Source organism: Dermacentor albipictus, chromosome 8, assembly GCF_038994185.2.
Source record: "Dermacentor albipictus isolate Rhodes 1998 colony chromosome 8, USDA_Dalb.pri_finalv2, whole genome shotgun sequence".
Classification (NCBI taxonomy): domain Eukaryota; kingdom Metazoa; phylum Arthropoda; class Arachnida; order Ixodida; family Ixodidae; genus Dermacentor; species Dermacentor albipictus.
This window is the reverse complement of record NC_091828.1, coordinates 26,705,525-26,723,514: the sequence shown is the minus strand read 5'-3', so window position 1 is coordinate 26,723,514 and position 17,990 is coordinate 26,705,525. Positions and strand designations below refer to the sequence as shown.

The following is a 17,990-nucleotide window of genomic DNA, read 5'->3' as shown; positions in this document are numbered from 1 at the left end:
TGCCTTTCAGTCTCTCCACACATTGCACCGCAGACTCCTCGTCGCCACCTTAACTATTTCAAAATTACTCGACCTATTGCTTTACCGGCCGTTCTAATGCCTCAAAAACATGCCGCCAACGACTCCCCCTGAATTACTCCTAACCTTTCGCATCCCCAACACGCTCCCAAGCCCCCGTATTGCTTAAAGATTTCATTTTTCTCTTTCTTTTTCTTTCACCCCCCCCCCCCTTTGTTGTGTCTTGGTACGGCCCTGGCTCCCCGCTCCTTTTTTTCCTTTTTCCCCTTTTTTCTGCTTCTATTTCTTTTCTTTCCTCTCCGCGTGCCCACTCTCACGCTCTTGTCCCTTCGTCTTGAGAATGAGGCTCACAGACGTCGGACGACAGCGCCTGTTCCCTCTTGTAATCTCTCTCTTTAAAACCAGCCGCCAGACAACACCCGCACGTGACGTCACTGCACTAACCCTTTAAAACTAACACGCCGAGGATGACGAGGCCGCCTTTGACGAAGATAGGTCCACCTATCGAAACGTTGGCCAGCCTGTCTGAGGTACTTCAACCCTGTTTAAAAAATTTTATACCACAGTGTGCCATTCCATCTGCCAGCCCCTTTCTTGTTTTTGGACGATAAGAATACTGTTACACTGCAAGAGCGTGTGCGAAAATGTTTTCAATGTCGGTTGCTCACGAGAGCACGAAAATGCCGCCTCACCAACTCGTCGACCGCACGGGAGACACGAGCAGCGGGCAGCAACGTCGAACCAATATGGCGGCGCGTCTGCCGAACGGCGGCGCGGAGCGGTACAAAGGCTGTCACCACCCTGAACGGCGGCGCGGCGGGCAGGCATCGAGGCACCCTAACCCGCACCTAGAGCATACGCCACGCCGCGGCGGTGCTATCGCCCTTGAACTTTGTGAGGAACCTCACGGCGACGCGTACGGGAGAAAATTCGCACGGAATTTCCCCGCAATTTTTATTGCAATAAAATATTCGCATTGATGACTAGTTACTGTTCGAATAGAAGACGCAATCGTATAGAATAGGTTTAGATTATTTATTCATAGTTTCAAATATTCGCATATACTTAGTACGGTAACCCGTGAAATTGACAAGCAAGCTATTTCCTTTAGTGCGCATGCGCGCACTCTTTCTATTACACCTTCCCTCTCCCCTTACCTTTGCTTTATATTTCCGAGCGCGAATAAACCCGGCGTTCTTCGGCTGGCACGATTGTCTCGTTCACTACGGGAGGGGCGTGGTCTCCGCCCGTCAACCATCGTAATACTGAGCTATATGCGTCTAAGCTCGTCGAACTTGGAGGCTGTGGTACGAGCTCGTACGATATATAGGTATATATAGGTATATATAGGTAAATATACCTGGTAGCGAAGCTTCCATAGGAGCCCACACGTTCAAAACATAGCGGTCCATCGGCGGTTCATGGGGCTTAGCGCCATTTGTATGTAGTTGTAACCGGAAGAAAAAATGATGTGACGCCATGCCCGTTAAAAGAAGAAGTGACGTCATTTTGTTTTCGAAGGCGCGAAATTTGTTTTGTTGGTCTCATTTTGGAGCTACATATTCAAATGCCCCGCCATTCGACTTGACGGGCGTTTCGAGCTTTCAGTGCGGAAAGAGATGCAGGAAAACCCAGCCGTACGGTTGTCAATATCGCGCCCCTGCACAGAACATACTTCCTTTGGAGGCCGACGAAAGCTTTAGGTGTAGAGTGCTGATTCTATCGTCGGATGCCAAGCTCGTCGGCTGCTTCAGTCGCACGAAAACAACTACACAATTGTCTGGCGGTCGTAACTCACTACTTTTGACTGAACAGATTAAGAAGCGATGAAGCTACCCGCGTCACTAAATTCAGACAAACTTCGACAAGCAAGAAAGCACAAACTGCGAGGGGGGAGTATTTCAACAGGTGAACTTTACGAGTCGCCTTTCTGCCCATTTCAAGACGTACATAGCATTGCGAGTGATAGTGGCGTCAACGACCCCTGTAACGATGGGCGCCGAAAATAAATGCAGTTATTAATAATGGTAAAATTGAATGAAATTGTATTTCCTGAACTCGTCACAAGTATATAAAGTTGACCAGGAATTTTATTTTCGTTGAATGAATCTAACTGTGTCTCGCTTGATATCTTCAGCAGCGCCAAAGCAAATCGATCCCCGGGTCTACTTAATTTTCCTTCAAATGAAAAGCAGCGCACATAGCAACACAGTGGTCATTGACTGTGTAAAGTTTTCTTGCATAGGAAAATATATAAAGACTCGAGGCAGATATCCGGCCTAGTCGCTGGCATCAGCGCCACCGTCGACTTGATGTTCCGTGCTAAATGCACGCGCCATGATATCGCTCCCGCGCACCCAATGCTTAAGGCGCGAGTGAAACTTTGCAAGGCTGAACTGGGTAGCTTGTTTTCAAGATCGCGTGCGTGCAAGACAGGACGAAAGGGAAAAATTGGGCGGGTTTCCGTCACACGCAAAGCCGCATGGGGGGAAGGAGGAGTAGGAAGGGTGCAAGGTATAGGAGAGGGTAGGGCGAGCATTCAGCTCCAGCAGTGGTTGCGCATAGCACTTCTGGGAGTGACAGCGCTGGCCCTTCCTCCAAGACGATCTACGGTGGATACAACGCCCACGCCTGCTCAGGTCTAAGTCTGTGCTCCATTCTCGCCGCTTAGTTCACATTGAAGCAAGAGGCATCGTGAATGACAAAGTCGGATGGGTTAATGTTTCCCTGTGCGCACGTGACACCAGGCTTGGTAATTTAGTCAGTTACCGAATGTTTAAAAGTGTATACGGTTGATAAAACTACTACCTTTACTCGGATATCCCTCTAATAATTTTCTATCGCAATCGATGCTTTGCCTTGCGGGCACAATTACAACACTTTTTTTTCTTTCCAACTTGTACGTGGCAAACTTTTTTCTAAATATTTATTTAGGTTCCTGGCCCATTTAGTGAAGTTACTGCTATAATTTTCTGTTGTGTTGGTCATTACCACTTGAAGGCACTCAAATATGTATCAGCGAACAAAAATGTACCTCGCTTGACTGCGTTCTCATCCACGTTGGTCACGTCAGCTGGCGATACTCCAAGGGCATTCAAAGCTTCGACTTTATCGCTTTTGCTGCGTGTGGCACAAATCAAAAGGCGACAAATTGAGACTCTTCAACAACCACTCGTCCTTTCTAGACTAATCTCTCGTGAGGAGTCATGCCTTAAAATAATTTTAGGATTGGGCTAAACATTATTCACAAACGCTGATTTGTTTTTATTGAATAAATTGGACCACTGGGAACTTGTTACGTAGACGAAATAAAATATTGCCCGGATGTGCAAAATGCACAAACCTGGCTTTCGTTGCAGTTCGGAGTCAATTTCTTAAGTAAAGAAGACTAAACGTAAATGGTAAGTTGCGCAAAGTTTAGTCTCAGGAATGTAAAGTCATACATTTCTCGTCCCGTCACCTTTTAGCTTCGAATAAGTATAGAGGTGGATTCATGTAAGCCTAAACACACACTTGTACGATAGGTTGTCCTTTCAGGTGCACTAGGCAGCTCCGTTAGTAGATACAAAGTAGTTTGGCGACCCACAAGGCCACAGTTCTCTTCTCAAAATTCCCATTAATGTGAACGAGAGAACAGTCCCCACCGATGCTCTAGTGGTAGCGCAAATCTTTCTAATCTTGACGTTGTGGCTTGCAATGCTACCAAAAGCAAGTTGTTTATTGGTCCACTTTTATTTCGCTTATCATTCGTAAACTTCAGTTAAAAACCTACTCATACTTTGCCCTAAGCTTTCCTTCGCTTCATTACGAGCTAGCTTCAAATGGTCGTGCGTAGCAGCAAAACGTTCCCGCTGTTCCCCTTTTTCTCGACTCGAGCTAGTTGGTCATAACAGAACAGAACTACATGCCGTGGATGAAGGAAAAGGTATCGTACATAGCACCACCATAACAAATGAAGCCTAATAACGAACTGATGCTACGAAGTATCTTGCTAAATAGGCCTTCCGACAGGTATAGGCAAGCGGTATGTATTTGCTATGGAGCGCAGCGAAAGTATTGGGGATAGTACAGTGGAAAACATGTGGCTAGGGTCAATTCCGACGAGAGCTTGAGATCGATGAAAATCTATGCAGAAGCTCGAAAGGTCGGTCAACGATGTGGCTCCCATTCCCCCAACGGTGAACGCACAGACAGTTCCAGAAAGAAAGGGAAGATGGCGTCAGATCACGTTTGCCTTGGCGAGGCTTGCTGCCCGACGTCATTCTGCCTCTTATTTTCTTATCCTTCGTGTTTGGTAGCCGGGCACGGAGGAGACCGGCGGAAGGCACTTCGCCCGCGCGTTCACTGCGTCCCATGTGGGCCAATATTACTTTATTTTTAAATGTATTCACAAGCGGGTATCGGGTCATTGCGCCGGCTGCCATTTCTCGAACTTAATTACAATGCAACAGCGAAACTCAATGTGCTTTTCAGAAATTATATTTCAAGAGGGCTTCAGAATTTCAACAACATTCAGTTGATGAGAAATGAAAAATGGGCGAGGTGGCACGGAAGCATGGCTAAATTAAGAGCGCAAAGTACTGGTACGCAGGCCAAGGGAAAAGAAAGAGCCGTGTCCTGTCTTTTCTTGTGCTTTAGCTTGAGTTACCCGCCGTGGTTGCTCAGTGGCTACGGTGTTGGGCTGCTGAGCCCTAGGTCGTGGGATCGAATCCCGGCCACGGCGGCCACATTTCGATGGGGGCGAAATGCTAAAACACCCGTGTACATAGATCTAGGTAAAATCAAATAAATCAATTTTTAGCTTTAGTCCCAATAGTTCGCGCAATGAATTTAGCCAAACTGTCAATTGGCAACGTCCAGAAGGTATGTCTTTTTAATACTTCGCGCGTTTACGGCACTTAGTCGTAACTTTGCTGCTGCACTATAGGAGTCTTTAAATCGTTACAAAGATTACGCTATAACACAGCAATGACGTTATGACAAAATGCCGTAAGTACGTGTATTATTTCAAGGCCGTACTAAAATTTGGTTCGTCAACTGAAACATGTTTTTGTGGAAACACTGCACATTGATTGACGCTGCCACACTGAAGTGAAGTTCAGCAGATAGCCGAAAGGCCAAGTGCCTAAATTCCAGCATCTGTGTTAAGCAGTCTACCCCAGTACGGCGTGGCTGGCTTCAGACGCTTTTAGAGCCAAGAGACTATGCAGACGCGGCTGGTTAGCAGTGGTCAGTCTCCCACAATGGTTCATACATTACTGAAATGGCGTGTCAGATGCCATTTTTTCCTTCTCATTGCATAAAATCATTTTATGGATTGGCAGGCTATGTAATCAAGCGTTACTACTATATAAGCTAGAAGATAAATTACTTGGTTGACGTAACTTCGGGCCAATTTTAGTCGTCCGTACTTGTTCCTTCTCTTGCATGTGCTTCTTGTATGTAAACAATACCGATAGCTGTATTGAGGTAAAACAGTCTTAATATCAAGGTTTCATCATAAGAGTGCATTATTTGCGCCGAAATTAGCCATTTAAGCCACGTTTTAGAAATGTCTGTCACACCCTTCCCCACCTATGCCCATAAATATAAAGCACGGTTTGATCTCAACATTATACTGTTCAATACGTTTAATGGAAGAGGCTGAAACGACGGCGCACAGAAACCTAACATTCCGCCGGCATTAATGTGCTTGGAGTGAACCTAAGACTGCAAGGAAATTTTATTGTATAACACATAGAGTTTCCTATTGAGTATTCATAGAGTCTGGTCCTGCCATCGTGCTGCAACTATGAGAACGACGGTTAGTACTTAGATTTATCTGATATTCGTGCTTGCAACTTCTGTCGCTCAAGTGGCTTTAACAGGCTATAGCTCCGTTCAATGGGCTCAGTTTGTAAGCAATTTAGCCTTTTCGAACTGCAGTAGACCCTGCAAACACGCATAAACGCTACAAATTGCAACGGTTTCAGTGGTCGAGGTCGAAAAACGCCAAGTGTGTAAACGTGCTGGCTTCCCCGCGAGCAATTCTTATTGGTGCTGTGTGCCGCTTGACAATGCATGCGTCCGTGTCCTAATGGTGTCAATGTCGCCTTTGTGTGCTAGAGGTCCTGTGTTTTGATCCTGCAGGCGGACAACTTGAATAATGCTCACTTAAACAGTTACAACACAGTACTTTGTTGAAAATGAAGAGTTTGCACAGTCGTGAAAGCGCTTAAAAACAGAGAAACGAAGTGGAGCCAAATTCATGCACTAACCCCAATTCCCACCCTGCCTGAATCACCCCACTCGCAGATCCCGCTGACACTTGCGCCATAGTTTGCTCAAGTAATTATTGTGCGTACCTATAGTGTCTTCGACTTCTGCCAACTATTGGTGGAGCACAGCTATGGCACCCCATCATCCATCACTGCATTATACCACCGGATTGCCCGACCGAAGCACGAGAGGATGGCTTTTTTACAGGAGTTCATTCCGGGCATCCTTCGCATTCCTAGGTCAACCTAGGTGTTTAACTACAAAGCAAGACCTAAGGCATCTATTACACCAGCTGTTGAGCAAGTGGAGGGGAACACAAGGGGGTATCCTAACTGAGCTGCGATACACGTCTATCTCAAACACGTGATCTGGTCCTGTCCTGCGACAGCCAGCCTCTGGGACGAACACCGCTGACCTCTAAGGGTGGCGTGGTAGGACCAGTGGGTGGCACCGCAAGGAGGCACCGCCAAACATGCTTGACTTCGCTAAGGAGGCAGGCATGCTTCGTTTCACCTGCTACCTCACCCCCATCTGAGGCTACAGGCTATCCTTTCCAAAAACAGTTTCCATTTTCTATGAGCGCTAGTCAAGACAGCGCACGATTTCGTAGGCAATGTCCGAGGCTTTGCATTTCGCGGGATGCCCGAGTCATTTGGCCAGCGCCGCTTGTGCTTTCACTCGTCATAGTAGAGCGCCAGGAATCCCCCGCCGAGGCCCATCAGGTGCGGTGCCGCGACACCCATGCAGAGAAGCGCGGAGACAGCGGCGTCACCGAGGTTTCCGCCCTTCAAGAAGACATCCCTGCGAGGGAAGGAACGGACCAGCATTGGCACACATGAGACTAAATGATTGATTCGCGCAAAATAGACTCCTAAAATAGCCAAGGTGGCTATGATAGACGCAACAGAGCAAGACCGTATTCCAGTATTCCAAGCAAGCGTTCTTAAATAAGAATTCTGAAGCTACATTTCCGACTTATTATTGCAGCCACAACCGCTGATAGCGTACTGTTAAGCGGTGGTTCGCAGTCGTGTTCGTATGGCGGCGTGCTCGGTAACACAATAGCCAGCAATGAAACATTCGTCGTAGTTTTCAGTTTTTCGAGGATTGTATGAGCAGAAATCATAGAACACAGACGCAGAAAAGGAGGAACAGATGCATATCATGTGAAACATGCAATTTTTTGCTTGCACTCAAAATAGTGGTTTTACGTGCAAAAGCTCAAGTTATTTTTTTGTCAGTAACAAGGGCGGCGTGCTAACGCATTGGTCACGGAGTCTGGTAATCTCGGCTGCCTCGATTATCTCGTGGACCAGCTGGTCATTGTGTTTCTTCAGCACTTCACAGCGTCTGAATTCTGCGGCGCAAGAGATTGCCCCTCTATGGCTTACAAGTTGAAAGCGTAAGTTGAACGACGAATCGGAACTTTTTAGTATGTCCTTTCTCGTGTTTTACAGAATAAATTTTTTCGCGCTCATTTCAGCATGTCAATTTAAAGGAAGCATTTTTTTTTGCTCTCTGGCTAACCTGTAGCAGTGATATGCTGTGTTTTTATACCACGGTACTTTTAGAACACTAATGACGCGTGTTCAGCGAACAAAATGTTGGAAATGAAGTGTAAATTTTTTTTTTTTGAGCATCTGGCAGTCGGAGTAGGCTCGTTTGCGTTGTGGTTACCCCCAGACTAAGGGGCAGTAATACATGTGGGCGTCAGAAGGAGATTTATAAACTAGCAACTTCTCTGATTGCGGAAGCACTCACAACAAGGATAGCTTTCCATTCTGTGTCATTCTGCAACGCCGTCAGTACTCGCCTCCAATCAGGCATAAAAAGGGGCGCTGTGTGTTTTGAGTAGGAACGAAAACAAAAGCGCAAGCACTCCAAGGGAATTTGTGCGTTTTGACAACATCGTAGTGAATAGTCCGGAAAAAAAAATATTTTGTTTACCAACTAGACATGTTTCCTCGCCCACGAACATTACAGAACACTGCATCTGGTTTTCATTGTCAAAATATGAATAAAATGTTAAGCGTGCCACATTGATATTCTTGCTCGTTCGAACAATGCATTTAGTGATGCACGATGTTGTACCGATTGCAAAAGGATGGATAGGTGGGCTAGTTGGTAGTGCATTGTAATAAAAACTTAGAGCGCTAAAAAAAAACAAAGGACGTCGAAAAAGAAACACACACCACGCGCACTGGTGTGGTGTGCGTTTCCTTTTCTACGTCCTTTGTGTTTTTAGCGCACTGAGTATTTATTATTGCAGGTATTATTCAGCGACCTCAGAATCATATTCGCTTTCCTCGTAAACAGCTTGAATTGTTTCTGGATGACATTTTCCCTCCATTGTTGCTGCCTGGCACGTTCAAAGAAGAGGTGATGTCCGCAGTGCGCCTCATGAAATCTCTGGGCGAGCGTCGCTACTCTTGGCGACAACGCGTATTACGTCATTCGCACGCCTGCTTAGACAATAAAGTGCCCTTATGTCAAGCTCTTTTTGCGGTATGCACCGGTGTAATAATTTGAACACATGTTCGCGACCGCGTGGCCTATGACCGCAATCGGTATTTTTTCTATCAAAGGCGAGGCTGGCTCTCCCTCGATGCACAATTTCCCATGACACGGCGGCCAACCATACACAAAAACAGAAATCACTGTACAAACGTTTCATTACTTTTGCTTTGCTGCTGAAACTACAATAGGAAGGAATGCAAGATAGTGACAACGATACACTAATAGCCCATTATCCAACATTTATGTTGAAAATGGGTCGCCATTGTTTGGGCAAAAAGCCTTCGCAGAACACCCGGCTTTGCTCTTAAGGAAGGGCCCGTTGTATCTTTCCAATTTACGAAATTAGAGAGGGGTTCTTAAATACGCCATATTTTTTGAAATGTCAATGTATGCATTCAATTCTTAAGGTATATCTGTCTTTTTCCGACCTGCTTTTTACTCAGTTATCTGTCAAATTAAGTAAATTATTTGTCAAATTGAGTGAATCAAAGCACGCACCATACAAAGAGCAAATACAATACGTCCTCAAGCTGGCACGCTTTAAAGGAGCACTGAAACCCATTTTCTTGAAACAAGAGTGATGTGCTGGAAAGGTACGATGTCTTTTCTAAAATACAAGCAAGCTTGTTTGAAGGAGCTGATATTGACGGAGATATAGTCTAAAATGTTTCCTTCACCATTAACCTTGAGCTCATGAATAGCTCTCAACGCGACGCTTTTTATACACTGTGACACGTTCCACACTACCCACAGCCCTCGTATTGCAATTCAAGTGAACGGAGATTCCTGCCTACTTGACGGTGTCATAGACAGCTTCGAGCATAAGTTTTTTAATACACGTTGAAAACGTCTTGGTGGCAATAACCGAAAATAATGGCTATCAAAGACAAGCAATAACCCCATAAATAAACAATTTGCGCATTCTACCCCAAGAAGAAGAAAACGTGACTTATGCATTACGTGCGAGAGAAAGCTTGCTTATTATTTCTTCAGCGCTCGTTAACTTTCCGTGGATCCCTGACAGGCTATCCTGTTTGCACCAGCAATGCACGCTGCATCGTTCTTCATTGCGTTGCTATCATCGCAAAGTTCTCATCGTTGGTTTTGCAAGAATTGGTACGACATTTAAAAGGAAGCATTTGCTCTGAATGTACTATAAGTTTCTCATCCTAATTAACATAAACAGAAACAGCCGAAAAAAATAGCATTGTAAGTCAGCTATAGAACACGTTTTAATGAAACTTCTTTGGCGTGAGGGAAGGTGAATACTTCAAATGCCAGGAAGCAACATTTTCTTGTAGTCTAGATAATTTCCAATTGCTTACACTTCTCTAGTTTGAAGAAGACAGAGACAGTAGAAAGTGTAAGGCAGATTGTTAACCAGAGAGGGAAATCAGGTTTGTTACTCTACGCTGCGGAGAGAGGAAACTAGGAAAAGAAAGAAGGAATCACAGAGACACAGTGTGAGGGGGATCACTATCATCACATAATAAAGAAACACAAAGTTAGCGAAGTGGTATTCTGTGCCGTAAGCAGGAACCACACTACGGTAAAGCGCGTCTTTCAGGTAATGTCAACCAGCAGCATATTTGTATTTATTTACACCTTAAGTGAAGCTGTTTTACAACATTTACGAAGGTACAGCGGAAATCCTAATATAACATCGCGGTACAATTCAATGCAACGCGTAAAAATAAATCTCATATACTTTTGAAGTTATTGTGCGCGGATGTCGGAGCATTCATACATAATTTTGAGAGTTGTAAACCTAATGCTTGATTCTTTTTTGAAATATTGCATTCAAGAGAATGCTCTTATAGCGTTGTCGGCGTAAATTGAAAATCCACTCTATGTATTCGTAAGATTTTCATATTTGCCATTTAAATCCAAGAAAATTCATGAAAGTCAGCACATTGGTATCCGAGATAAACTTATTTGTGCGCTCCCGTATATTTCATATGATCTCCCCAACAGAGGCTTCTTCCTCATGGACATCGAAACCTGCCCAAACTTTTCCCAGCTTCCTCCTCCTTCACAGAGAGTCTGGCTGTGATGACCCACCTGACGACCGACGAGCACTCGTGGACGTCAGACACCGTAGCCCACCCGGCGAACTCGTACTCCTCTGGTGTCAGCAATTTCATGACGTCATGACCCATTGTAACGAAAGCGCCGAGAAAGAGCACGACAGGAAGAAGACACGCGCAGCAACAGCAGGCGGCGATCAGGCAAATGGCCATGTTACTTCTTTTATCCGGCCTTGCAGCCCCTTCCATCCCATCAGCTGCCATTCTGGTTTCCCGGTCTGGAGGGTTAGGCTGGCTGTCATTGAAAAAAATAAAATAAAGGGCATGTCACAACCACAGCAAGACGCACTGGAAACGTTTACCAAAAAGGAAGAAAAGCAAAAGTAAACATTTGACGGCACAAATTTTTTGGACGAAAAACACTCTATCATTCAAACATTTTTCGTTCAGTTTACGCTGAGCAATATACTTCCGCTTTATTACCCCATATTGATTCGTCTAAATTAAAACAAAAAATAAATTCAATAAAATGAAAGTTGTTCTTTGTCCTGCTATCTGCCATTACCTTTCGTGGGCAGCTTGAGCGTCTGTACTGTTCACTCCGTTTCTTCCCGCCCGTATTTCCCCTCAACGGCACCACGTGATGCACCAACTGGCCGAATACTCTACGCTTCTTAATCAGCTTTCCATAAAAAATGGAGCAGTCGCCCAGACCAGGCAATGCATTGCAAGCATGCTTTTATACATATAGTGGTGGAGCTGGAATTTGGATGTGCTACCTAGCGGCGGACATCTTTTGTACGGGTGTCTTGTCACTAGGTATAAGCTCTGAAGCTGATTGTTTTGTTACAGGGGCATCGCAGCATTCCACACCTTCATACTACATGACAGGTGTCGTTCCAAAGGAGGTAAAGGTATTCTCACATGTGAGGTAATATGGCGAAGTTAGTTTTGTTTTGCAAAACGGTGGGAAACATCATTAATTCAAATCAGGAAAAGATGACAGAAATGTTAATTTCATAATAAAAGACTTCTTTGAACTGAAAGTTATTCGCAAAAGTTAGTTTAGGCGGAAAGGGGATTTTTAATTTGTGTGACCGATTAATCTTTATAGTATAATAAAGAAGACAAATGTAATAGATACACTGAGCGAAATAAGGTACGACAACCAAAAATGCAGAACACTCTTCTAATTTATTTTTTCACAGAATGTTTTATAGTGTGGCGATAAATATTTTCAGTACGTCGCCCTGTAAACTTGTGATGCCAATGGTACGAATAATCTTATTTTTTTTTTCCTCCGAGCTAGTCGTACCCTTTCGCTGCAATGTAGTCTGCAATCTTTGGCAAATGTCGACGTGGCGCTTGAGATCTCCCACAATTCCTTCATGCTTAGGCTACCACTAGAGCACGTGAAATGAAGAAAAGTTCACACCCACACGTTTGTAGCACAAAGCTGCAAAGGAAACCCACGCATGTTTCTCAGAAACAATGCTCCGCAGTTGAAGAAAAATTCGTCCTGGACGGGGCTTCGAACCTCTCACTGTGGCCTTTCCGGGATGGTTGCCATACCATCTGTACTAACTATCAGGCTAGCAGATCGCAGTGTGACGCAGAATTCTACTTTTCTTTATTTACTTAAAGACCCCACACGCGGGTATTATATAAGACAGGGGAGAATTATTCGACAACTCGAAGCACAAAGACAATTAATATGGCAAATCAGTTCTGTGGTATCCCGCCAGGTGGCAGAAGGTTCTTGAAAGGAAAAGTTCACATGTACCCACATGTACCACGAAGCTACAAACGGAACCCGCACACTTTTCTCAAAAAACGAAGCTCTGCAGTTGAAGAAAAATTCCTTCTGGTCGGAGATTTGAACCAGGGACCGACGCCTTGCCGGGGTGGTCACCGTACCATCTGAACTAACCAGGAGGGTAGCAGATCGCAATGCGAGGCAGAATTCATCCACAACTCGAAGCACAAAGACAATGAATATGGCAAATCAGTTCTGCAGAATCTCGTGTGGTGCAGGAAGGTTCATGAAAGGAAAAATTGACAACTACCCGTATGCAACACGAAGCCACAAAGAAAACCCACACCACTTTCTCAGAAACAAAGCTTCATAGTTGAAGTAAAATTTGTCCCGGTCCAGGATTCGAGCTCGCGGCCAACGCCTTTCCCGGGCGGTTGATCTACGTTCTGAGCTTCGCCACGTATGGGTGGATGCCAGTTTTTCCTTTCATGAACCTTCCTCCATCTTGTGGAATATCGCAGAGCTGGTTTTCCATCATACCAGACATTGGCTTTAGTCTGTTGCTCGAAATACACCCAGAAATGATAGCGTAAGCTATTCACACGGGATATAAACATTTGGGTATGCCGAACTGCGGAAGTTTTGTAAACAGTTCCTGATGGTTAGCTGTGAAGTTGACAGTATCATGATCTAGACCATTTTGTGGCCCAGGACGACTAAAGGCTCTTGTAAAATTTGGTTTAAGCACCGTTAATTTACATAAAAGTCAGGTTTGCACCACCGAGATGCAAGTGACGTTTCTGCCAGATCATGTCTGTATCAGAAGAGTGGTTTTCACGGCAAGGAATGCACGTGAGAAGACGCTTAGTTTGACGAAGTTCACAGAAACGCAGCCTTCATCATCTAAGGGGGCGCATTGTAGTAAACAGTATATGGGGTGTATCAAATTATCAACGGGCCAGTCGGTAATAACGGCTCACTCGAAAAGCGATTATAACCTTGAGCTTAGCTTTCTGCTTGAGGAAGATGTGTAAGATAAAGCACGCTGTACACGATAGTTCCATCATTGCAATGCGTTTTCCATGTCGCGTCTTCTTCAGGAACATATTGCAATCAGGCTACCTAGGCAAAGTCCGGTATAAATGTTTCTAAAAAATAATTGCTGTAAGAAACTCCGGGGTTAGTGTCTACGAGAGCTCTGTTTTGTAGATCAGCCAGCCCGGGCATGATAGCCCACTACATGAATGTTTTTTTTTGCCCTCCTCGTACTAGCGTCGAAAAGACGCGTCCTTTGTTCCCGATAATTTGCAATATTATAACCTGACCACTAGATGGCGCCACAAGCGCCCATGCTTCCTAGCGCTCTAAACAGTCTCCGCAGCGCACTGTCCACGTGCTCACGCGTTCCCGTTCATAAAGGACCACCGCGTACTCATTGATATTTAGGTTCAAGTTGGAGAACATCACGTGGTAAAAATTATTTCAGAGCTTCCAATACCGCGTGCCTCATAATCAGATCCCCGGTTCTAGCACGTAAAACCCCACAAATCTGCTTCAACAATGGCGCGTCGCGTTCTATATGGAACTATTCTCAATTATCACGCATGTACAGACAGAATAATTATTCTGCCCTGTCTCGAATACTATTAGCCCTTGGAAATTTCCGAAGAATTGAGCGCAATAAATAACTTAGGAACAATTACTCAAGCCGAATGCACGAACATCAACAAATACATGTGCTAACCTTGGTTCTCGGGGCACCGAATTAATCGCGAGCATCAGGACTTTTTATAGCGCTTTTTGCAGTTACGCAGCTTAAAAATAGGCGCTAAGACCCAGCAACTCTATCAGGGCACATTGAAGCACCTGTCAAATTGTCCTTCTGCGATTCTGTCCAGTGGGTCACGTCTGCGTAACTATGGGAAATTATTCACCTACAAGCGCACCAGCATATTATTCGAAATTTTGCCGCAACTTCTACCAAATCACGAACACAACGGAGAAGCGATATCGCACTCAACGCGAATAAGGCATTTCCACTGCGGCGCATTCAAACATGGATTCTGAGTAAGTGATAGATGCTTTTGTTCATAGCTGAGCAGCCACTAGAAAAGACTCGACTCGTAAGGCAGTCTTTCACTCGCTATGTTGGAATTTTACCCTAAATGCGAGCTGACGGTTATGCGGTTGCCACACGGGCCCTTCTGGCGACATTCGAGCCTCATGGGGCGGAAATTCCACCACTCCCGATGGACGCGTCCCGTAGTTTGCGCAAGTGATCCAGTAGCAATCGAGAACTTGAACACCGATTGTGTGCGAGCGCAATCGGAAGTGAACCTTGTGACACCCTTTACGAGTTCGCATACCCAGGACAATGCTTGCCACAGATACGTTCACTTACTCGCTAGCCGCGTCCGTTGTCATTTGTGGTCGTGGTTGTATGTGGTTCCTGAGGATCTGCGATGCGGGTCCCAGTAGCGAGCCCTTCTTGTTCTGTTCCACGCCAGCACCCGACACGCGCCACGCGCACGCTCTTGCTCCTCGCACCAAGACGCTTACCCACTGCGGCGGGTTGTGACAGAAGGCGTTGGTGAAAGGGCGGAAGGGAGATAAAACGCGCGAAGGCTAGGTGAGGGGAAAACTGAACAAACGCGACTACGGCTTAGATAAGCGCCACTAGCTCTCTAAGTGTGTAATAGCGTGCTTTGGATCTAATTACTCAACAATATCGAGCGTGTTCGTCGAGGGCGCACTTAAATTTGCCTGAGTAACGCCTCTGTAGATATCGAAACTATTTTCCTCGTAACCTAGATTTTTCCGTTAGATGCCGATAACACTCCTGATGTCTGCCTACAATGCTATTGAGAAAGGCGTTGCCCAGTGCGGCATTAAAGATTTCTCTTTCAGCATGGCAGCCTATATGCTCTTACCTTTAGGTCGCAATTTCGAGAGAGTCTCCAAGCGTGTGGAAGAATATGTCGCAAACAAAATGTAGGGAAACCGTGAAGAATGGTAGATCAGTTAGTAGATACGCATATTGTACTTCTACAAAAAACTTTGAGCCCACGAAATATACAAAATGTAAAATCTATAAATATACGCTGGTCAGTGCGGTCCATCATCGTTATTTGAAAGCTGCTGGAACCTGGACTATGACTCCGATGCTGCAGGCTGATTTTGTTAACATGGAGCATTAGAACTTAATAGCCTGATTTATTTTGCCTAGAGAAGAAAAATCCCATTGCAGCTAGACCCACTTCTATGCGACGAGTGCCGTTGTGGCGCGCGATTCAAAGGCTTCCCCCGTGCGCGCTGCAGAGAGGGCCAAGGGCCCGACAATATATATATATATATATATATATATATATATATATATATATATATATATATATATATATATATATATATATATATATATATATTTATGCTCGCATATCTTCGAGCTGAGAGAACGCTTGTCAGGTGAACCGAACCGCACGTTATGACATTCTGCAAAGCAGTCGTCATGGCAGAGATGACGGCGTCAGTAGAAGCAGCTCACTGAATGTAGCCGTACGAGTTTATGTGTTTTTCACCCTCCCTGGAAGGTATATGTGCACGGCTTTCTTTCCTGAGCGAGATATCGCGGCACGCCGCCGCATTTTTTACAGCGGAACTGTTTATGGCTAGGATTTTGTGCAGTTTTGTGTCCGTCAACAAATCCACCAGCAAAAGCTATCATCAGCAGCAATGGCTCGTGCCACTGCTCGCGCTTTCCTGGTCGTCTTCTACAACAGCTGGCTCGTTGGCGCCTCTCGGCGTAACCGCGTGAACGCGCTCGTGCTACTGCTCGCGCGTTCGGTGTCGTTGTTTTCTTCCACAGCTGCCTCCGCTACCGCTCATCACGCTGGCGTTCCCGTGCTGCCTTTCCCTCTGCGAAGCCACTGAGGGCACTGGCCCACTGCCAGTCAGTCTCCAGTTCTTTTCCTCAATACATCGCGAAGTAAGAACACGAGGGTATATAGCGAATGTGCAGCACGAATAAACGCGGATTGGTAAAAATGAATGTGTGCGCGTACCTTTCGCGACGATTACCACCGAGTAAGACAATAAATGTGTTCGCACCTTTGTTCAAACAAAATTCTGTGTCACCACTTTGTCGTGTGCTACACAGCTCTGCTGGTCATCCACATTTGCACAGTGCAATGACTCATGGTTTTTTTGTTGATTGCAGTACGTGACGTCAAAATGAGGATTTCTGTTACCCAAGGGTCCTGTTCGGATTTATGAGCTCGAATTAACTATGTGGCGAAATTGTGAAAAAAAGGCTAGAAATGGTTAAAGACCGCGTTTGGCAGATGGCGTTATTCTGCACCGTTGACTTGAGTGTATTCGAAGCGGCGGCTGTAACTGCCAGAAAAAAAAATCTAAATGCGTAATCGTCAAATAAAAGAAATTATAATAACAATTGAAACATTAGTTTATGGCAGTTAAATCAATGAAAGTATTCCTACCGGTCACCTAGCAACGCATATTTACTTGGATCAAATTCTTAGGATGACACCGCGATCAAGATGAGCTCGATGAACCCTACATCAAAAACAGTACCGTTGTACTTAGTTTATTAACAAACCACCTTTCCATGCACTGAAGCACTAAAGTAACCGTACCCAGGCGGCACGTCAGGTTGGGCCAACGTTGGAAACATATTGGCACTTCTTGGCCCAATGACGGCCTAAGATTAACAGCGTGGTTCTAATATTGGCAGTGCCATTCTGATTCCTGGCCCAATGATGGCCTAAGGTTAACAGCGTGGCGCCAATATTGGCTGTGCCATTCTGATAGAGATACAACGTTGGCCCACGTTACATAGTCAGTAACCAATATTGGCTGTGCCATTCTGATAGAGATCCAATGTTGGCCCAGTTTACACAGTCAGTAAACAATATTGGCACTGCCGTTTAAGAAGGCGGGAATTATTGGACCGACTTTCGTATGGATTTGCCAATATGGGTTACTAGTTGGCTTTCTTTGGAGGACATTGGCCCGTAATAAGCCAATTTTCGCCTTGTCGGCTTTTAGTGCTCTACGACTTGCTGAGATTGAACAACGTGTTTTGAAAACTAACGCACTCATCACAGGCACACTGCGCAGGAACCAGAAATATGGGGTGCGATCTTGTACGCGTTCCAAAATAGAACGGAGGCGGTTCGTTCTTTTCGTCACGAAATAGGCGGTATGTTCCGTTCCGTTCGTCCGATAGCAGACTACACGGAATGATCGACAGCAGATATCACGTCACAATTGACGTCATGGCGTTCGGCAAGGTTCAAACTGACGAATCGTATTTGGCTCGTTGGAACGAACCGCCTCCGTTCTATTTTGGAACGCGTACAAGATCGCACCCATGTTCTCCCATGTCAACTCCATGAATG

The 17,990-nt window shown here is 45.2% G+C and overlaps 1 protein-coding gene across 1 annotated transcript in view; it reads right to left on the bottom strand.

Annotated features, from left to right (window-relative positions):
- Positions 1-15,151, bottom strand: part of LOC135907760 (glutathione hydrolase 1 proenzyme-like) — a 96,260-nt gene extending 81,109 nt beyond the window's left edge. Inside the window, exons 1-4 of the mRNA XM_065439486.2 lie at positions 14,978-15,151; positions 10,855-11,115; positions 6,955-7,077; positions 3,053-3,138 (exon numbers count right to left, since the gene is read on the bottom strand). Of these exons, the coding sequence (XP_065295558.2) occupies positions 3,053-3,138; positions 6,955-7,077; positions 10,855-11,115; positions 14,978-15,000 (493 nt within the window). The 5' untranslated portion in view covers positions 15,001-15,151. The remainder of the gene's footprint in view (positions 1-3,052; positions 3,139-6,954; positions 7,078-10,854; positions 11,116-14,977) is intronic.
- Positions 15,152-17,990: the final 2,839 nt, after the last annotated feature.